This window comes from Urocitellus parryii, chromosome 1, assembly GCF_045843805.1.
Source record: "Urocitellus parryii isolate mUroPar1 chromosome 1, mUroPar1.hap1, whole genome shotgun sequence".
Taxonomy (NCBI): domain Eukaryota; kingdom Metazoa; phylum Chordata; class Mammalia; order Rodentia; family Sciuridae; genus Urocitellus; species Urocitellus parryii.
Window position 1 is genome coordinate 213407075 of NC_135531.1, and position 23669 is coordinate 213430743.

The 23669-nt window shown below is 35.3% G+C and overlaps 1 protein-coding gene across 1 annotated transcript in view; it reads right to left on the reverse strand.

Moving 5' to 3' along the window:
• The window catches only part of Wdsub1 (WD repeat, sterile alpha motif and U-box domain containing 1), a 44025-nt gene extending 24585 nt beyond the window's left edge, over positions 1-19440 (reverse strand). Inside the window, exons 1-5 of the mRNA XM_026401465.2 lie at positions 19060-19440; positions 16560-16981; positions 14573-14757; positions 9712-9804; positions 6338-6431 (exon numbers count right to left, since the gene is read on the reverse strand). Of these exons, the coding sequence (XP_026257250.2) occupies positions 6338-6431; positions 9712-9804; positions 14573-14757; positions 16560-16957 (770 nt within the window). The 5' untranslated portion in view covers positions 16958-16981; positions 19060-19440. The remainder of the gene's footprint in view (positions 1-6337; positions 6432-9711; positions 9805-14572; positions 14758-16559; positions 16982-19059) is intronic.
• Between the last annotated feature and the right edge of the window lie 4229 nt (positions 19441-23669).

Sequence of the window (23669 nt, forward strand, 5' to 3'; positions counted from 1 at the left end):
AGAAAAAAGATTTCAAAACAGAGTGAATGGGGCTGGGGTTGTGGCTCCATGCAGAGCACTTGCCTGGCATGTGCGAGGCACTGGGTTTGATCCTCAGCACCACACAAAATAAATTAATAAAATAAAGGTATTGTGTCCAACTACAATAAAAATATATATATGAAATACTAGCAAGTAAAATTAATTGACTATGTATATATATGCTAGGCATAATTTATAGATACTCTTATTTAGTCCTAAATTCCTCAATATATAGGTTATTATCTCTAGAGTGTATAAAATTCTTAGGGTAAAATCCACTATTTCTGAGCATCCCTTAAAAAATACACTACATATTCCATATTTATCCAAAAGAATTAAAGTCAGCATATTATAGCAATTCATACACACCCATGTTCATAGCAGCATAATTCACAATAGCCAAAGTAAGGACCCAGCCTAGGTGTCCATCAACAGGACAAAGAAAATGTGGTATATGTACACAATGTTTTATTCAGCTATAAAGAAAAATGAAATTATGTCATTAGCATGAAAATGGATGGAACTTGAGACCATTCAGACCAAACTCAGAAGGTCAAGGATTGGATGTTTTCTCTCATATGTGGTAGCTAGAGAGGAAAAAGGAAAAGAAAAGTGTGGTGGTGGAGGGGTTATCACATGAAAAGCAAAGGGAGATCAGTAGCACAGAGGAAAAGAACAAGGGGGTAGAAGGAGGGAGTGAGAAACTGCTGGAGAGGGATATTGGCCAAATTATATCGTTATATTGTGTGTATGTACTAATATGTAACAATAAATTCCACCACGATGTACAACTATAATGTACAAATAAAAAAATGTGGAGAAAATAAAACACTACATGGTGACATTTAGCAAGATGACAGACAGGACTGCTCAGTGTTTATCACCCCTCTGATATATCAATTTGAGCAAGTATCCACAAACAAAAATACTTTCATAAGAGCTACAGAAACCAGGTATCCAGCTATAGCAATGTGACTGAGAGTAAGGAGCACATTAACATTACTTTTGAAGATTTTATTAAGTGGAAATCTGGTCAACAGAAACGTGTGTGTGTCTGTGTGTTTTAATTTCAAATGAATGGGTGATTGGGTGACGTGGCTTTTGGTTAATTGACCTAGGCCCAGTTCTACTTAAGCTTGCTGCTTCTAAAGGGATGATAGCAAAAACTTCATTTGGAGTAGAACGCAGCCATGCTAAGTTTACATTCAAAATGGTCCTCCCATCCACTTCCCATTACGTTTTGTCTCAAATTCTCACTGGTGTCAAAGCAACAATTACAAAAAAAAAAAAAACTAAAAGGAAATTTTATCTTTTGAGACTACCACCAGATAAAATTAAAACTAATTCCTCTTTGATGTATCATTTGAGAAGCAGTTCAAGAGGCTAATGCAAGAGGATCACAAGTTTGAGCTTCAGCAACTTACAGAGTCCCTATCTCAAAATAAAAAATAATGGACTTGGGATGTCGTTCAGTGATAAAGCACCCCGGGTTAAATCCCCAGTACCTGGGGAGCACAGGGAGAGGGAGGATCATCATTAGTGATCTTTATGAGCACTGCATTGGGAATACATAAATTGTTAGTGTATAAAGGAAAAAGAGATGGACTGAGTTTTGGGAAAGGTGATCTCAAGCCTCATTCTGTTGGTCACTACTGAGTAAAAGAAGGCTGTTCACTTAAACCTGCCTGATTCATAACAATAAAACTCCAGCTAATTTACTTATAAAATAAATAAAATGTAAATAAGCATATTTTAGAGGAGAAAAAACACTCACTTCCCATCTCTTCTAGAATAAGATTACTGGCCTCCTCCTACTACTACTTAAAAAAAAAATGACACATGACTAGAGAGTTTGGGGGTAAGATGCCATACTCAGGTGTAGGTGTGTGTGTGTGTGTATGTGTGTGTGTGAGAGAGAGAGAGAGAGAGAGAGAGAGAGAGAGAGAGAGACAGACAGACAGACAGACAGACACACACCAATTAGCCCTTGCAAGAGAAGTCTGCAGTGGACGATGTTGCCAGAGCTCAGGAGCAAGTTAGTTGCAAATAGTCACATTGTCTACTCATCTGTGCTATTTCTTTCTCATTGGTTTTCAACTCAAGACAAAAACGGTTTTTTTGTTTTTGTTTTCTTTCCTTACAACACCACTAGGGATCAAACTCAAGACCTCAAATATACTAGGCAAGAGCTTTACCACTGAGTTTCATTCCCAGACCTTTCCACTTTATTTTTGAAACAAGAACTTGTTAAGTTACTTAGGGCCTTGCTAAGTTGCTGAGGCTGGCCTCAAACTTGTATTTCTCCTGCTTCAGCCTCCCAAGTCACTGAGATCACAGTTATGCACCACAGCACCTGGCTCTTTACTTCACTTTTAATGCTATCTCCTATAGTTAGGTCTAGCACCTTAGAATTGATTTCAAAATTTCATGAGTTTTTCTAAATATAATATATAACGTTTGAACACGTTTTGACAATATCTAGTTTCTCCGTCATTTCTAGTCTCTTTTTTCAGTGTTATTCCCCTAATTCTTTTTGTGTTTATCATACATCCTATGGTTAGGATGTGGTTTGTCCCTCAGGGGTTCATGTGTTAGAGTCTTGGTCTTCAGTATGCAATATGAGAAGTGGTAGGACACCTAAGAAGTGAGGCCTGGTGGGAAGTCCTTAGGTCACCGGATACTGCCCTCAGAAGGAATTAAGGTAGTTCTTGTGGAACCCTGAGTTGGTTCTCATTAGAGCACATTGTTAATAAAAGCCTAAGCCTGACCTCTGACACTGAAATGCTGTGTAGTTTCCTCTCTTGAAATGTGACCTCTTTCTTCTACATGGATTCCTGTCATTTTGAGTCCATCTACCATATGTTCCATGTAAGTGCCATGCCCTTGAATCTCCAGAACTGCAAGCTAAACACATCTTTTTTTAAAAATAAAGTTATCCAGTCTTGGGTAGTTTGATATAGTAACAAAAAAATGGACTAATACATTTTAATCTACTCAATTTTCTGCCTCTTAGAATGTGTTTTCTGTTCACCAATCCTCCTATATTTGCATAATTAATTTTATACTGCCTTTTACATAGCCACCCATATCTATGATTGACATACTTTCCCTTTAGCACACCTTCTAACTTGCAATTCTATTCTATTCTCTATTTTGCCAATTTGCCTACTTAATATTCACATACCACCATCTTATCCTGTTTTTCACTATCTCCCTCTTTCTCACATGTCCATTTTATCTTATCAATGACTTTCAGTCACAAATGGAGTCTCTCTCATTAATAAACTGATTTGTTCTTGTGTATCCACATATTAGGTATGGTTTAAACATGTCTGTTGATTCTTCTAAAAAACTGAAGTGCTTTTTTATTTCATCAACTTATAATTCCAACTCATTCACTTACCTGAAATATTTATCCAAATAAATAAAAAATATTCAGAAAAACATTTGAATATGACTTAGAGCAACATTATATACCAAAAAACTTAATAATATGAACTTCCATTTATCCAGAATAACTGTGAAAGGTCATTTCAGTTAATGCTAGTTACCTAAAAGTCACATATATACAAACTGATAAAGAATTATAATGCTATAAAACAAACAAAAAACAGTATTGGGTATCACTTAACGCTTTTTCCATGATTCAGGAGGTAAGGAAATGTTAGGATTTTGCACTGTTAATAGGTTGTCACCATAAGTATTAACTATTTAAAAAGGGACTTAATACATGCCTTCAAGAACACACTGCTTTGAACATCCTTCTATACGCCCTGTTGCAACTGGGTAGAGAGCTTAGCACATTAAGATGTATACCCATCTTGTGAATTAAGCTGTTCCCTCAAAATAACAAAAGAAATCCAATTTTGTTTGAACTTTACACTGACTTAAATTCTAAGTCAAAGGAAAATTATGATTTTTGATGAACAATAATTATCTTTTGAGATAAAGGAGCCACATTAAAATAGTGGCAACAAAACAGTTTGGCTGACAAATGACCAAGTATGTTTTTTTGGTAACAAAAGTTGATTTAACATTTAAAAAAATCACTGTAATTCACCCCACTAACAGAGTAACAGAAAAAAATTATGGTCATCTCAAAAGATGCAAGGAAAAAAAAATCATCTGATGAAACAGAACACACTCATGATTAAAAAATTAACAAAAAAACTGTTAATTTTATATCCCCCAAACCTACAATGATCATATCTAATAATGAAAGTTTTCCCTTTGCCTTAATCAATCAAACAACGATGGCTGTCATCACTATTTCCATTACCATAGCAGCATTAGCCAGTTCAGTAAGGCTGGGAAGATATTAGAATTAGAAAGGAAAGGGGTTGGGATTGTGTGGTTCAGTGGTAGAGTGCTTGCCCAGCATGTGTGATGCACTGGGTTAGATTCTCAGCACCATATATCAACGAATAAATAAAATAATGGTCCATTGACAACTAAAAAATTTTTTTTTTAAATTTAAAAGGAAAGGATAAACCCGCCATTATCTACAAATTTTTATACACAGAAAATCCAAAATAATAAATTTTATAGATAAATCCATTGTATTTACATGTTCATTTCCTTATATCAGTCACAACTTTTATAATGACAATGACAAAACAATTAAGTGCCTAGAAATAAGTCTAATAAAAGATAAGCAGGATTTCTACATGGAAGACAATTGTTGAGGGAAACTAAGACAAATAAATGCAAAATACGCCATATTAATGGATTATAAGACCTGGTATCACAAAAATGTCAATTCTCCCCCCAAATTTCAACTGACCAGACTTTATATAATCCCAACTAACACCCAAAGAGATTTATGTAATTGGAGCAGCGAATGGGAATCCTTTGACAAATGATTCTAAAATTTACATGGAAGTGTCAGGAGCTAAGAACAGTCAAAATATAAAGTCTTATAAAGAAAGAGTGGTATTATAGCAAGGATGAACACAAAAATAGACACACTAGCAGGGTGAGAAACAGACCCACATATACATGGCACTGATTTCTAACAAGGGATCACAGTAAGTGATGATGAAAGAGTAATCTTCAGTAAATGGTCCTAGGACAAAAAGCCATACAGAATGAAATGAAGCTACATTCCCAATCCACCTAATACACATAAACCAATTTTGTGAAAGGCAAAACAATGAAGGTTTTAGAAGATAACATGAAAAAACGTCAAGACCTCAGAACATAAACTAACAATACTAAAATTATGAAATTTGAGAAGGCAAATCTAGAAGGTGGCAAAAGACATTTACAACACATATAACCAACAATGATTCATGTGTAGAAATACACCACACACACACACACACACACACACACACACACACACACATATTTAACAAGTCAATAATAAAAAGATAACCTGTACGATGGGCTGTGGTTGTAGCTCAGTAGTAGAGTGCGTGCCTAGCATGTGTGAGGTGCTGGGCTCGACCTCAGCACCACATAAAAATACATAAAGGTATAAAACAATACAATAAGATTATAAAAAACTTTTCTAAAAAAAGATAACCTATAAGAAAATGGGCAAGAAACATTAAAAAGCAATTCATAAAGAAGAAAATACAGGGGCTGGGGATGTGGCTCAAGTGGTAGCACGCTCGCCTAGCATGCATGAGGCACTGGGTTTGATTCTCAGCACCACATAAAAACAAAATAAAGATATTGTGTCCATCTAAAAAAACTAAAAAATTTTAAAAACAGAAGAAAATATAAAAGATCAATAAACTTCTAATCGAGTTCCAACCTCACTGTTTTGGGGAAATACAAATTAAAACCATAGTAAGATAACCCTATAAACCCATCAGAAGAGCTAAAATTTAAAAGACCCATAATGCCAAATACAGGTTAGGATAAAAAAACATTACTATAGGAGTATTAATTGTTCAACCACCAGGAAATAGCTTTGGTTTTATCTCCACACAACAGAATATTATATAGTCATGAAAATTAATGGCTTATTATTGTAATTAAATGCAATAATATAAATAGATATTATAAGCATAATGCTGAGTAAAGGAGGCTAGACACAAAATAATTCACATGGTATGATTTGTTTTAAAACAGTTTTAAAAGAAAAAAGCAGTACTTTCTACAACCTCAGGTACTGTAGTCAGAAAAGAACACTAGAAGGAGAGGGTTTCTAGAGTAGAACCAGCAATATTTGATTTCTTGACCCAAGTCATGGTTATACATGTAGGTATCACAATAATTCATCAAGCTATCCTTTTATGCTTTATGTGCTTTTCTGATTATATGTTCCATTTTATTTCAAATGGTTTAAGAATATTAAAGAGCTTACCCCGAGACTAGCATCTGCCCATCATGGGAAAAAGCACAAGCCAGAACAGGAGCACAGTGCCCACTCAATGTACTTTTATACTTTAATTCAAAGCCTGCAATTAATGAAGTGAGAAAAATTAACAAGCTGACCATGCTTAGAATTTATTTTTAAGTCAACACTATTTCACTTATTTATTCAATAATCTTTAAACACCTAAAATACACAAAAATTAAAAATCCTCATGCAGCTCAGATATTGACACATTTAAGCAAATAACTGGAATGCAATGTGATTAAGAGGCTTCAAAAATCTCAATAATTAATTGAAAAATGATGTGCTCAGCAAAGGCTAGACAGGGTAATTTTATAACTACCAAATTATTTTTAAACATTTAAGCTATACCACAAACAATTTTAAAAAGAAAACATGTAAATTTTCCAAAGGACTAAGAAATCTAATGCTTATAATTTTGTAAAATCTCACATCAGCAAAATATTTTCCTATTCTGTAAGTAACAATAACCAATAATGATTTTCTTATAGTTCTAACATATCTGTAACACTCCTACAGGTATGGTTAACCCTGAAATCCTTTTTATGATTTATAGAATTACTGAAAATAAATATCACAACTCTTACCTTTAACATAAACTAAGGAAATTCAATGTTTTAGTGACAAACTATAAAAATAATTAAGAAGGTTTTATTATGTCTGATATATTTATAAATTTCACTTTGCCCACCCCAGGAGCAAAGATAAAAGTGAAATTTATAAATATATCAGACATAATAAAACCTGCTTTGAAGTGTTAATGGTTCCTAAGGAGGATATCAAGCATTTAATTAAACAAAAGGTTATTAAAGCAGATAAAATTTTCAAGCTCAAAACAGGAGAAAAAACTATTTACCTGGAAGAGCAGATTTGGGCATTAAAGGCACCAGTACTATGTGCTAGAAATACAGTGAATTTCAAAAGCCTTTCATTTTAACCAACACAGGAAAAATATCACGCTATAAATCAGATGAAGACTAGAAAACTTGCAATATGACCCTAATGATTTACATTGCCATGTATACAACCATATTTCTAACTACTCCTCCCCACAAATAAGAAATTAAACTAAGATGCACATAATTTCTTAATAAAAAGGCTTTAACTACACATTTATATACTGTTACATGTACTTTGTTTTGTTTGTTGTACTGGAGATTGAACCTGGGGCCTTCTACCACTGAGCTACATCCCAGAAGTTCTGAGATAGGGTCTTGCTAAATTGCCCAGGCTGGTCTCAAACTTACATCCTCCTGCCTCAGTGTTCCAAGTAGCTAAGACTGCAGGCAAGAGCCACTATGTCCAGCTTGTTATACTTTTTAAAAAGTTACTGTAAAAATGTTTTACAATGTGTGAAAAAAAGCTTTTCTATTGAACAGTTAGTCAGGATAAGTGTAATTGGAAAGCTCATATACATTACTGTATTTATTGTTTCTTACCAGAATTTCACTCTGTACAGAAAGAGGCAGAAGAAAGAGTTAGGAGAGACCAGAAAGTAAAGGAAATTTCATCCTCACCAATAGGACATAAACTAAAAGGATTACTACAGGCAACCTAAGAGGCAATAAATAAATTTCCACTGAAAAGGAAATGTATTTCTTTCTTAATAAGCCATTTTCAACATACTAGTATAATTATGAATGACAGAAATGAAGTTTGTGATTCAACTAAAGCCTATTAGGTAACAAATAATAAAACAATTTGGGGCATCTGAATCAAGATGGCCAAGTGACCACAAAATTTCAGTCTCCATTAAAAAAATAATGAATAAATTAATAAAGACATAAATGTACATGGATGAAGAGAACTGGTAATGAGGCCATCAGCAAACTAGAAAGTGAAAGCAATTTTGGGAAGGCCAAAAGCAGAATAATTGATGAGGCAGTATAGAGGAATAACAGCACAGAGTACAAAGGGAGGAGGCTATAACTAGAGAAGAAAGTTGTTCTGTTCTAGAAAACCCCTCAAGACTTAGCTATCAGCAGCCAGAAAAAAAAAAAAAAAATCAGAATGACAGATATAAACTTGGAAACAAAAAAATTTAACCGAAAGTCTGCACATGAGCAATCAGTGTCTGCCTCCACTTCCTCCCTAATCCCATCCCACAGAGCCAACACAAAAGCCAGCTGCTTAACCTCCCAACAAAATCCAAGACAAATAATGGTTGCATGGAGAGCCCACAAAGACCTCCACCCACTTTGCCTTCCACCCCTTCACCTTAAGAGCCAATTACCCATGTCTTCATCCTAAAGAGAAGCCAGCAACAACAAACGCATGGGCACAGAGTATCTGAACATTTTACTGTCCATTTCCTTTTTTCTTATTTTGGTTCTGAGGATTGAAGCCAGGGGTGCTCTACCATTCAATTATATCCTCAGTCCATTTTCTATGTTATTTTGAGAGAGGGTCTTGCTAAATTCCCAGGCAGGCCTTCCAACTTATAATCCTCCTGTCTCAGCCTTCCAAACTCTAGAATTAAAGGCAAACTCCACTGTGCCCGGCCTTACTGTTCAATTCTTAAATGGAAATAGAATACTAAGGATCACCAACCATTTGAAGAAGCTAATATGAATGAGAAAGATCAAGGTAAGCAAAAAAAAAAAAAGGTCAAAGAGCAGAGATGATCAGGAAACAGAAGGGAACTTAACAAAAAAGACTACTAATTCACAGCTTCAAGATCTCACACTCATAAAAAAGATGCTATAAAGAGCAAAGATGAACTTTTAGAATTTGAAAATATGGTTAATGAGATAAAAATTCAAAAGAAGGTTAAAAGAAAATTCTCAGAACTTTTTCCAAAAAGTAAATAAACAGATTAGGAGAGAAATGGGAGAGGGTCAGGGCAGACATAGAGAATCAATTCAGGAGGTCTAGTTCAACTGTTGGGAGTTATAAACAGAGAAAAGCAGAAAGGGCATCATTAAAGAAATAACATTAAGGAAGAGCATATTCCAAAACTGAACAAAATAAGCTTCAAAACTGAAAGGCTCACCTGAGGTGACAGGATAATGCAGGGGGAAAAAAAAAACTCACATACTACCAAAACACAGTCACTACACTGAATAATTTAAAAATATGGGAGTAAAAATGTGTACAGAAATTGTTTAAAAAATCACCAAAAGAGATGAAATAAATCAAATACAAACTGGTGAATAAGAATCTGTGTAACAGAGGTAGGGACCAGGTTAGAAGCAGCAGTGAACATCCAACTTTAAATCATATGTATATATCATTTTGATTCAAAGTTTCTTGTAATTGCTTTCAGATTACCTTAAGTAAATAGGTAAAACAGAAATCTTATTCAGTTCACAAATTATGTTAGAGAAAACTTGAAAACATACCTAAGACATGGCTAAAAGAAACAACCCAGATTTTGACTTGGCAATCCTGACCACTTGATGCCAATCGAAAACACTGAAGTCCTTGTTCTCCACCTGAAACAGTACATTTGTTGAAACATAAACACACAGAATTGGGGAAAGATTTAAATCAAAAAATTCCAAAATATCCGTTAAAGAATTTCCTTTTAAATAGGTATCTTATATAATGTTAAGCCTGTAATTTCTATAATAAAATGCCTTTAAGACTATAACTCACCAATATTGAACCATTAAAGTAGGGCACATTTAGCCAGGTCCAGTGATGTGCCCCTGTAGTTCAAGATACTTGGGAGACTGAGGCAGGAGGATTTCAAATTTGAGGGCAGCCTGGGTGACTTAGCTAGTCCCTGTCTCAAAATAAAAAGTTTAAAAAGGGATGGGGATGTAGCTCATTGACAGAGCACCCCTGGGTTCAATTCCCAGTACTATAAAAAAGAAAAAAAAAGTGGGGCATCTTCTAACTCAATTTTAGAATTTATGAGTCTCCACTAATGGAAAAAATTGGGAAGAAGAATCAGTCATAAGAATATTCATGGTTAATCATTCCCAACTTAACTATTTTCTGATATGCCAGATTTCCTTCCCTTCACTCCTCTTCGAAGTACTAGGAATTGAACCAAGATACTAGAATAGGCTAGGCAAATGCCCTACTACCTTTTTGTTGTTGTTGTTACTGGGAATTGAAGCCAGGGGCATTTAACCACTGAGTCTCATCCCCAGTTCCCACCCCCCACTTTTTGAGACAGGGTCTCCTAAGTTGCTTAGGTACTCGCTAAATTGCTGAGACTGACTTGGAACTTGCAATCCTCCTGCCTCAGCCTCCTAAATCGCTGGGATTACAAGCATGTGCCACTGCACCTTGCCAAATGTTCTACTTTTAAGGACATCCCCAGCTTTTTTAATTTTGAGATATGATCTTGCTAAATTGTCCAGGCTGGCATTAACTTGCAATTCTCCTGCTTCAGCCTCCGGAGAAGCTGAGATTACAGGCATGCACAAGATGCCAGCTGATAAATCTGTTCCTTAAAAGCCTATTCTATAATTCAGTTGGAGTAACAGTAAGAATTTATTTTACATTGATTTAACAAGGGAAAGGGTAGAATTATATAAATCCAAAATAACATCAATTCAGCTCATTTGGAAGAAAGTATTATACATTTAGGGGCAGTAATCCAATAAATTTGGAACTTTAAAAACAAGTCACTAATTTATGCTTAGAGAATTTCAGCATATCACAATATATCTTCTAGATTAACTCACTAGAATTTCCACCTAATATCACAGATGGAGTTTCATCAGAGGCAGTTTGGCCTCATTTAAAATAAAACATAATTACATAGTATTAGATTTACATATTTGGGTACATAAATTTTTCCTACAGACTCTGTCTCACTAAAAATACACATACTATATTAACACACAACAAATTTACTTCCATTTCATGGCAAGTTTTTCTAACTCCATGAGACTTCCACATTTCAAAAGCATTTTGGTTTATGCAGCACAGGTTCAGACAAGGTATAACTCCTCACAGATTACAAATGTAAGCAATTCCTGATCATTTCTAAGTCTTTCATAAGGTGAAACATTTTACCCAATAAATAATAGTAACGTATTAAACTTGTTAAGACCTATTTTTTTTCATTGTTTCTTGACTAAGTAGATCCTTTGTAGTTAATTCCTAAGTTGCCATAAGTAATGAGAATTCAGCTAAGACAATGGAAAATTATACAACATAAAACATGCCAATGCTCAATATCTAAATATAACATTTAGAATATGCAGGAAAAATATTTAAATTTTAATAATAATCCAATGCAAATGTTATGGTTTGTATATGAGGTGTCCCTCAAAAGTTCTTGCATTAATTCAGGAATATTCAGAGGTGAAATAATTAGATTATGGGAACTGTAACCTAATTAAGTCCATCCTACTTTGAATGGACTAACTGGTGGTAACACAATAGGCAGGTGAGGTATGGCTAGAAGTGGTAGTTAACTAGGGCCTTGCCCTGAAAGGATGCATCTTCCCAATGGCCCCTTCCTCTCCTCTCTCTGTTTCCTGGCCACCAGGAACAATGGAGCAGTGATTTTCAACCATGCCCCTCCACCATGATGTTTTGCCTTACCTTGGGCCCAGAGCAATGACTTCAGCCCACCATGGACTAAACCTCTGAAATTATGTCAAAATAATTGTTGTTCATAGAGGGGTATTTTGGTCACAGCAATGAAAAACTAACACATCAATTTTTCTTTGCCACTTAAAAACTGAAGAGATCAATTATCCTTGAGCACAAATGTGATTATTTTTCCTTATTTGAGCAAAATTTCATAGGAAGAGCCAATATGTTGTAAATTTTACAGATATTAACATACACCAAGTTAACAAATTAAAATTATATGCTTTATCTTTCAAGTAAGTAGTTTCCATAAATTCCCATAATAATCATTTTTAAAGTATATATCAGTCTGCTTCAGAGAATGCACACATTAGGCCAGTATCTATTTCAACAGAAGCACTGAAGAAAGAACATAGATCAAAATGATACTGAGAGAAATGTATACTTTGAAATACACTGTAAAGATAGGGTAGGGATATGCATATTACTTCAGAATCTTGGCCTGGTTTAGTGAACCTTTCCTGACCTCAAAAATTGCTGATAGTTCACTCAAATACTAGCTACTACAATAATGGTATTTCATTGAAAATCTACTTTCAGATCACTCAGAACCAAAAAAAAAAAAAAAAAAAAAAAGAGAGAGAGAGAGAGAGAGAAGAGAAGAAGAAACCTAAATAGTCCCCACGTTTATATAATTCTTTAACAATTCATTGAGTGCCTACAAGATACAAAGAAGAGGGCTGGGGTTGTAGCTCAGTGGTAGCATGCTTGCCTAGTACGTGTGAGGCACTGGTTTCGATAATTGGCGCTACATAAAAATAAGTAATAAAAAAATAAAGGTATAGTGTCCATCTACAATTAAAAAAAATTTTAAAAAAGGTATAGAGAAGGTACCCACAGAGATGGAAGAAATGGTTCTTGTTATGAATAAGCCATTATTCTTAGAATAAAACAGCACAAAACAATATATTAAAAGAACAAATAAAATTAGGGAATTAATATAAGAGGAGAAAAGAATATATTAATCTGCTACATGATGTTAAAAGGCTAAAAAATTAAAAATTTCAGTGAAAAACTGAAAGAAATACTGCTCACCAATCTGTACCTTGATTTCAAGGCCTATCGACATTTCACGGCACAGTGTTCCAGCCAACATGAAGAATATAGACCCAAGCCATATCTGCATGGAACTTATACACTAATAGGAAAAATGCCATTAATCATTATCCGTGTATAAACCAGGAACAATAGGGTTCACCTATAATCCCAGGTACTCAAGAGGCTGAAGCAAAAGAATTACCTAAGCCCAGGAGTTTGAGGCCAGCCTGGGCAATATACAGAGAACGCATTTCAAAAATTAAAACCAAAAAAATTACCCATATGATTAAATATATAATTAAAAACTGTGATACTTTTGTAAGCACTATGTAAGAAAAATAAAGTATACAAATAAAAGATTATATCAAAATGATAGATTTAATGCAAAGAGTAAAAGCAGGGGAAGGGTCATCTGAAGTGATTTTTTAGCTAAAGCATGACTAAAGAGAAAACCATGTGAAGGGTCACATTTAAAATCCTTGGAAAAATCTTAGAAGCAAAATCAAGGAATAAAGAAATACCAGTGTGGGGCTGGGTTTACAGCTTAGCAGTAGAGCGCTGGACGAGGCCCTGGGTTTGATCCTCAGCACCACGTAAAAATAAATAAAGATATTGTATCCAACTACAACTAAAAAATAATTTAAAAAAAAAGAAAAGAAATACCAGTGTGGCAAAAGAGAATGCTAGAGGCCAAGAATGATTTAAGATTAAATTGAAATAGAATATGCAAGGTTCCTACTTGCTTTGCCCTTTGGATTTGGGACTTTATCTTACCTTAATTATATCTTAAATCATTGATGGGTTTGAAATATGGAATGCTGAAAACATACTATCTACTGTTGGACGAGTTGCTGAACAATAAGATAATAACTAGCCATATATGGGTACTAAACATTTGAAATGTAGTTAGTCCAAACTGAAATGTGAGACAATATACACACTAGACTTTGAAGACTTAGTACAAAAAGGAAAAATATTTAATAATTTCTATTATCAATTATTAAAATAATACAACAGATATGTCGGGTAAAAATACATTACTCAAATTAATTCCATCTACTAGGAAATTTTTAATTTACCTATGTGGCTCTCATTATATTGCTATGAACAATACTGATCTGCAAACAAGTCTGGAGAGAGCAAAAGCAGAATTTCCATTCTCACATACAGAATGAAAATAAATTATCTGTTTAATACCAAGAGTCTATATTCAGGAGTTTTGTTTAATCTTTTTTTTTAATTAGGTTGTCAACATTTTATTTTAAAAAGTTAGTTTTTGAAATATCAAATAAATAAATGGGAAAATGCAGCTCATTTCCAACTTTTTAACTTCACATTTCTGAGTATCAATCTTGTGTATTTAAAAATCACAGTAAAACCAATCCTCTAACTTGCCATATTCAAGGAATCTGAATGTATTATACCAAGATAAATCATCCCTTACATATACTAAAAATAGTGGGTTTTTTGGATCTAAAGAGAGAAAAGATGATTCCTCAAAAGAAACAAATTTACTAATGACAATATGAAAATGAATGAAAGGGCAAAAAGTTATACAAATTACAAACAGGAATTTCTAGTGCTTGAAAGGATAAAATAACTAACCAGAAACTGGCTGTGAAGAAAAATCGCAGCAGGTTATACCAAGATCATGTGCTTTTTCACTATGCAGACACCTCATTTTATCATCCCACACTGTTAAATCTCCACATGAGGAGCCAGTGACAAAGAGGTTTCCATTAGGAGAAAATGCACAGGCCATCAAGGAGCCATCCTTAACACTACTGCATCTGAAATATAAAAGCAAAAAGGTGTGTTCATTTCAGAGCATCTTTGACTTTATATTACAATCTCTAACAGCAACATAATATAACAGAAAGAGGGTAAATGGCTATTACTTCAGCAAAGAGAAAGGGCAACCTGATGCCTACAGAAATAAAAGTATCATTTATGTGTTATAAACTGGGATGTGTTTTCTAAAGTTATAGGAGGATTTAAATATCTTAAAGTGTTCAAGCCTATATTATAGGAATATGAACCAATGTCCACATCTCTCCATATCTTTCTATTTGGCAAGTCACTGTGAACACCCATAGCCATATTTTTAAAAAGGTAATATGAAGCCAGGTACCATGGCACACTCCTGTAATCCCAGCAACACAGGATGAGGCAAAAAATCATAAGTTCAAGGCCAGCCTAAGTAACTTACAAGACAATCTCAAAATAAAAAAGGAATGGGGATGTAGCAAAATGGCAGAGTGACACTGGTTTCAATTCCCAGTTCTTTAAAAAAAAAAAGTAATATGAAACTATTTAAATTGAAAAACAAGTTACTGAGGTCAAAAGCACTTGCAACTTCTGTGTTAAAATCACCAAGATGCAATAGTAGGGCTTTTATTTGAAAGGAAAATGTTATGAACAAATTACCATCTCTTGGAAAAAGAGGAAAGCATATGCAGACAATATTATTTTCTCAATTAGAAAAAAACAGAATGATGAGAACCCAACAAATAATTGAGTATTAATTATATACATTGGGGAAGACATGCTATAAAGACAGAAGTCATCACCTAATAAGTGCAAAAAAAATTCCTTGGCTATGAGATGAATTTTATTCATATAAAATACATTTTGCTTTTATGCTTTCCCATCAAGCTAAGTGTTTATATAACACCACTTAAAACAACAGCTTCTTAAACTGTAACACCTAAACTTAAATGAGCAACAGTTGACCTTCTGACATTTGTGCTCTGAATGACAGGAATAAGAGGAGGAATAGGAACATTAGGTTATTTTAACTCAGTAAGAATGAAAGTCTCTGTTTTTAATGTACTTAAAAGTGTAACTTCTAGTACATTTTACACTAATATAAATAAAAATTTATGGTTTTAATTTGGTAAGTTGCAACATAATATCACTAATGTAAATTGATTGATGTATTTTTTTTCCCAAAAGAGTCTTTTAGGTGGGTCATGCCCTTGGCCCCACAACCCTTGCAGAAATAGTCACTACATTCTTTCTTCCAGGCTTGGTCAATCTACCCAGCAAGAATTCTAGCTAGGGAACTAGCTGTATCTCCTCAGCAGGATTTACCTACCAATACTTTACTATTGAAAAAATAAGTGACAAAAATAAACCTAAAATTACTGAGCCTAATTCAAAAGGCTACTTTCTTTGCCTAATACATATAGCAAAAATCTACAAAAGTCTAAGAAGATTAACCATTACCTTTAAAAATATTGGAAATTTAAACCTCTCTCAAAGGCAAACAAAACTACCACAAGAATCATATTAAACATTTGTTTGTTTGTTTTTACTTTCAAAAAATAGGTCAAAATATTATTCTTGGGGCTAGAGTTGTAGCTTGGTGGTAAAGTGCTTGCCTAGTATGTGTGAAGCACTGGGTTTGATCCTCAGCACTGCAAATAAACAAATAAATATATAAAAATATAATAACATTATAAAAACTATATTAAAATATATTTTTTCCTTATGCTGTTTGACAACTACCTGCTTCAGAAGATCATTAAAATATTTTGCTTTCTGCTTTTTTACATCTTGCTAAAAATGAAAAGGATTTAAATATTCATACCTATATGACTTGTATGACTTAGCATTCCACAAAACAACAGTTCCATCAGCTGCGCCCGATGCCAAACAAGTGGAGTCTGGGGAAAACCGGCAAACCCTCACGGGGCTACCACCGGGCTGTTGCATCACTGCCAGAGTCTGTCCATTTTGAGTACTCCACAGGACAGTGGTACCATCTGTTGAACATGATGCCAAAATATGTCCTGAAGGAGAGAAACAGCAGCAGTGGACAGCATACGTGTGGAACTTCAATGGAGAGTATGGCAGTTCAGTAAAGTCAATTAAGGAGTACAGGCGAATTGTTTTGTCCAAGGAGCAAGTAGCCAAGAGGGACAAGGAGAAGGCACAGCAGTTGACATCGTCACCATGATCAGCTAGTGTGTGAATGAGTTTCACCATATTCTTTATTTAAAGTAAAACCACCTGCAATTTTTAAATAGGTAAAGGTTACATAACCCTAGGAAACAAATAATGGCAACTCAAGTCAATATAAAAGAGTCAAAATCAAAGAATTTGCTCAAAATCAAAGTAAGAAATATATTAATATTTTGAAGGAAAATCCATTACCTAGGATGAGGATAATTTGGAGGAACATAAAATATTTACAGGACTATAACCTCTGATGATGAGCATACCTACCATGGTCATATCAATAAAGCTCCACAACTCTTGACAAAGAACCTTGATAAATAACTTCAAACCAAATGGATGTTGAGCTTTCAAAACCTCAGGAACTTATTTCAACTTTGAAAGCCCTTCCCTAATTCTCAACATTGCCTCATTGCAGATCTCAACTCAAAAATATTTTTCACTTTCTTAACACTGCCTCAGCTGCTCCTTCCACTGGGTGGAGCTAAGGCTATTTGCTCTGCCTTTAACATGCAACTGTAGGATTTACATAAAAAATTAACAAAAATTAAAATTTAAGTGTTGAAAGCCATGTTATCGTGATTTGTCATCGTGTCGGATAAAGTGTAAGGTACAAAAAACTTGAGATGAGTAACTAATTCTGAACAAGTCAAGGAAATCAAGAGTGGCCAAAAAAAAAAAAAAAGACTATACTCAAAAACAAATTTATGAATTTAAAATAAAATCTAGCCAGGCATGGTGGCACACACGTGCCTGTAATCCCAGCAACTTGGGATGCTGAGGCAGGAGGATCAAAAAGTTCAAGTTTGAGACTAGCTTCAACAAATTAGTGAGACCTCCAGCAACTTATTGATACTGTCTCAAAATAGAAAAATAAAAAGAGCTAGGGATATAGCTCAGTGGCAAAGCACCCCTGGGTTCAAACCCTAGTATCACTACCATCACTAATAATAATAATAATAATAATAATAATAATATCCAAACTCCTCCCCATGACTCATAAAACCTTAAATGATTTGATTTTTGCTTGCCAACTTCTCAAATTTCAACTCCCTGGCCAAACTCATTCTATTCTTTCATTTTCATAAAGCAGTTTGCTTGAGCTGAAATAATTTCTCCTCTACTATTGGGATCCTATTGCTCACTGAAATCTCAAATTCAATGTCCCTCCTCAGAAATGGTTACCCTAGCTGAAGTGGCCACTTTCTTAGCTAAGATATCACCCCCATTTTAATTATCAGTGTAGCAATTACCGCTATCAGATATTTTGTTGAATTATTTGTCTCAAGACACTAGAACATGTTCTTGAGGAGGTATTTAATCTATCTTGCTCACTCTGTAACCACAGCAGCCTCAGCCCCTATCATGTGTTCAAATAACTATGTATTGAAATTTTTTTTGTTAAATCCAAGTGAGTTTTAGCCTTGAAATGCTATATATGGAATATAATTAGAAAATAAAGCCATCAAAACTTTTTTTTTTTAAGTTCTTCGCAGTGGAAAAATGGTGTAGAAAGAGGCAGTATTCAGCCCTGAAGGACGAGAATAACCTTGGCCTGTAAGATTCTCTGGTCTTATTTACAGAAATCTCTACTTTAAAAACAAAGAAAGAAAATTTTAAAAAAATATATATGGTCATGACTTTCCCCATCTTCATCTTATCCCAAATGTTCAGGCTCTTTTTCTGGTCAAATAGTCTCGGAGAGGGCAGGAAGCATAAAAAATTCTGGTAGATTATCGCCTGTATTATTGCGCTGAAAGCAATGAAGATCAGGTGGTGCTTTCTGGAGAACTTCCAAATCCCAACTGTTCGAGCGCACACAGGGTATTTCCCAAACTCACTATGGCTCCCACCACTTCGTGGCACTTGGGCCCCCTCAGCGGTGTGAGGCGGTACAGCCTTAGAAGCAAGGGATGGTGACCCGCTATGTAGGTCTGAAAAGCGCACTCAAGCCTACCTCTCTCTACCTGTCACAGGTGTGGGCGTCCCGCCCGGGCTCAGCTGTCATGCTAACGCTAAACCTCGGGCAAACTCGCTCAGCAAGCCACGGTCAACACATGCAAGCATCCTCGTCCAATACAAACCAAACCCTACAGGCGCCAGACACCCCCAAAATAAAGCTCGCGACTTACTTCCCTTGCACCAAAGAGTTTGCCCAACTCTTGAGCCGGGTGGCCTCTGGGAGGAGGCGGCCTCTGGAGCGCGCGTTTACCGCGCGGCTGACTCCCCTGCTCTGGGCTGGGTCTCGCACCCGCACCTGTCAGCCGAGGCGGCACAACAGCGCGTCCCTGCCGTCGAGGTCCCGGTCCGGTCCGGTATGCTGAGAACCGATTCTGGAACACCTTAAGGTTCACACGCCGCCAACAAGGAAGCACTGAGGGCGGATAGCCTCGGCTAAGCCGGTCAGTGGGCACGGCCTCGCTCACCACGACTAACGGGAGGGCGCGGACCGTGCCGGGCGGGCGGCGCAAGTCACGTGAGGTACAGGTAAGGCCCACAAGGCCTCAGCCCAGGGAAAATCCCCGGCGGAAACAGGCCCCGCCCTCAGGGCTGCTCGGCGCATGCGTATCCTACTATCTCCGACTGAGAGCGCTCCTCAGTATTCTGGTGTGCGCGGTAGAGGTGAGTTCGGACTTCTGAGACTTTAGGTGGCAGTTTTTTTCTCAGCTGAATGTAACACCTAATTACATTCTAAAGTACTGCCAAACAGTATTCATGAATGAATCCCTGAAATGTGCTTATGAAGGAACACCGCATTTACATGTGTCCCACCTTAACATTTGTAAATCTCCCTTTGCCTTACTGTATTTCTCCAGCCTACACTGTCTTGGTTCTTCTCTGAGACTTTTCAATTGGTTTCTTCTATTTATGCTAGTCTTCGGTGTCCTCAACACAGTGTCCTCAACGCAGTGTCCTCTGCCATTGCCTGCATGCCTGGGTTTCCCAAAGCTGTCTGTCCTGGACTGGCTGCTAAACTCCCTGACCCAGTCCTGAGGTTTCCCTACCCACCAGACTGGGCCCAGTGGCTATCCATGTATCCCATGACCCATTGTGCATTTCTTCAGCCTTTCCCTATTGTAGACTGCAGGTTCCCGAGGGTAATTGACTACACAATTGCCCTACCAGTACATTAAAATATATCAGCCCTAGGAAACCAAAGACATACATTTGAAGAGTATTAACCTAAAAAGGCTCACATTTAAAGATCATGGGCGATGATTGTAATGGAAGACTAAAGGGGAATGGAAAAGTCAAAATTCATGATTTTGTGAAATTCTTGTGATTTTTAAATTATCAGAGTGTATCATGATTGTAGACTTTGAACACCTAATTACATTCTAAAGTACTGCCAAACAGTATTTTTCAAAATCAAGTTTATGATCATATAAATAATAAAGCTCTGTAAAAAAATGTAGAAGATATAAATAAGAAAATAAATAGCTAATAATCACACCACTCAAAGATAAAACCCTCATATATAGTTATATATAGTTATAGTAGTTTCTTTCCTTTGCTCAGGTAAATATCAACAATTTGACAAAAATGCCTCACAAACTGCCTTTTTAACATTGGAATTTGTATCCTGAGCACTTTCCATACCTAAAATTTCTTCATTAGCTTTATTTATTTTTTTCTAATGCCTAACATGGAAACACAGCCTAATTCATATAACATTTTCCTTATTGCTAGATGGTGGTTTCAACATTTTTCAACATTCTCTTAGTATAGCTAATGCTGTATTAAACATCTTTTTACATAAATCTTTATGGTTTTGTTTGGTTTTGTTTTGTACATAAATATTTATCCACATTTATGAACATATACTTAGGATATTGTTATATGGGAATGGAAATACTGAGCATAACAGTGTAAAGATTTTTGCTTTTTGAGCATCACATAGTGGTTCTTGTCTCTCCATGTTCTTGTCAAACTTAAATAATACTTTCTCTTCACTAATGTGATGAGCAAAATGGTTATACTATTCTTTCAACAAAATATATGAAAGAGACCTCTGCCTACACATGCCAACAGTTTAACACAATGACCTTAAAGCCAATAAGGCCATCTTTGCCTCCTCTTGCAGTTTCAGAGAGGGAAGTCCTACTGTAGATGATCTCTAGCCTACAAGATTGCAGTTTGGGAGATATTCTAAAATATCTTGCTAATATACTCTGTAAATAATTTATAAATTGAAACAATTTATAAAGATAATATATAGGAATTTTTTAAAATAGTTTTTAGTTGTAGATGTGCACAATATCTTTATTTTTATGTGGTGCTGAGGATTGAACCCATTGCCTCACACATGCGAGGTAGGCAGTCTACCACTGAGCCTCAGAACCAGCCCCAATATATAGGAATTTATAGAGATCTTGGATCATCTTATTTCAGGACACAAAGTGCTTAGAACTTAAAGGTATTAAATATTTACGTATTTTATGCATTCCTGACTTTAATTGTATAGTTATTTAATAAGAAAAATCCTGCTTCTTATAATAATTCTACTTGAGGAAGATAGAAATTTTCAATGATTCATTTAAAGGAAAGTTAATTTTCAATTAGATAGTAGGCAGTACATGCTCTCAAAATACAATTGCAATGGGAACAGAATAGGTGTGAAGCAATTGGTTAGGCACTAATTAAAGTGTGTGGTTCAGGCCAGGCACAGTGGCGTACCATGCCTGTAATCCCAGCAGCTCTGGAGGATCATGAGTTCAAAGCCAGGGATTGGGGATGTGGCTCAAGTGGTAGCGCGCTTGCCTAGCATGCGTGAGGCACTGGGTTTGATTCTCAGCACCACATAAAAATAAAATAAAGATATTGTGTTCACCTAAAACTAAAAAAAATAATTTTTTTTTAAAAGTGAGGCACTAAACAATTCAGTGAGACCCTGTCTCTCAAGAAATTACAAAATCGGGCTGGGGATGTAGCTTAGCAATAAAGCACCTCTGGCTTCAATCCCTAGTTTTAAAAAAAAAAAAAAGTAGCTCAGAAGATAGAGAGAAATGATAGGCACTGGGGAAACTGAAAGATGGGTGCAGGAATGGGTCCTAAGTAAGCCAGAAGCCTGGACTTATTTAAGCTGAGGCATGAACTTAGGAAATGCCAGTTTCACAATAAATAACCAGAGAATAATAGGGTTGTTTTGCTTAACAGCAAACCTGACATAAGAGTTTCTGAAATGTTGGGAAAGGTAAAATTCGAGGTATAAAAACTCCCTTGAGGTGTTTAGTTTAAAAAGCATATTTGGTCTAACACATATGGTATATGCATTTGTATTTGCATGTATGTTATGCATTCTAAAAAGCTTTTTAAGACATGCCTGAAAATTGCCCAGGAGTTTTCTCACATCTGATGCAATAAAGCACCATCCACAGTGATGAACTCTGGGGATCAGGGAAGCAGCAACTCTGGGCTATGCTGTGTTATCTTCGAAATCATGGAATGTTCTCTCAGTTCCCCATTTTCATTTGCCATTAAATAAACTTTATGCTTTCTAAATGGCCATCTTTCCATTAAACTATCCATAGTTCTGGTGTACCAACAAAGTAGCAAGAGTTTTTTCATTGTTTTTACTTTCCAGTATTATTAATGCTTTTTAAGAAAAATCAAGATGTTAAGAAGGCATTTTAAAAAATACATTATTAGTTCCAGATGCATGGTTTTGATTTCCTAAAGAAGAAATTATTACAGACACTGATAAATCAAATTCAATTAATAGTTCACCTTAAGAATTAACAAATCATGTTTTCAGTTTATTGCCCATAGTAGTCTGGAATACAATATTTTGATGCCAGTCTTCAGGATCCTGTAGTATCTTCTCAATCAATTGGCCAAATAGAATTAGGTCTCTAACCAGATTATTTGGTATTAATATTTCTCCATATTTTCAGTAATGACTTTCCAACAGACTGATTTTTGGCCTAAAGAAAATCAAGATAGCAGGGCATAGAGACACATGTCTGTAATCCTAGTTACGTGGGAGGCTGAGGCGGGTGGATCACAAACAAGTTTGAGGCCATCTTTGCAACTTAGATCCTGTCTCAAAATACAATTACAATTCCTTTAAATGTCAATTGAAGTAAGAATGAAAACTAAAAACAATACTAAAAAAATGCAATTAGAAAAAGAGCTGGGCATGTAGGTTAGTGAGTAGAAGACCTCTGCATTCTAGGTTCAATCGTCAATATTACACACACACACACACAACTAAAAAGATCAAGATATTCCTTTAGTTTTATTTTCTTTTTGTAACTTGAAGAGGAAAAGACAATTATCAGATTTTAAAATATATAATTAAATGTCACCTACTGCAGATTATATTTTTCAAAAATGACTGAAAGAATATTTTCCATCCTACATGCTCTCCCAGAACTTTGCCACTCACACATGAAGAAATATTGGGATTTTTGTTGTTTTGCTTGCTTGCTTATTTGTTTTTAATAAATTTGAGTTTTGCTTATCTCATGTGTAAACCTTTCTCATCTATAAAATGAGAATAAAAATACTTGATTAGCAGAGTTTCTTAGAATTAAATAAGACAACAATTCCAAAGAGTATTTCAGATACCTTTTATAGGATGTTAATGATTAGTTGATATTTTTAAATGAGGATTTTTATAATTAAATTTAGACATGAAGAGTTAAAGGAAGTTAAATAAGTTTCTCTACTGAAGAACTTCTTAGACTTTATTCTGCAAATATCCATAATGCTCTTAGAGGAGTAATAATTTGCTCAGCAT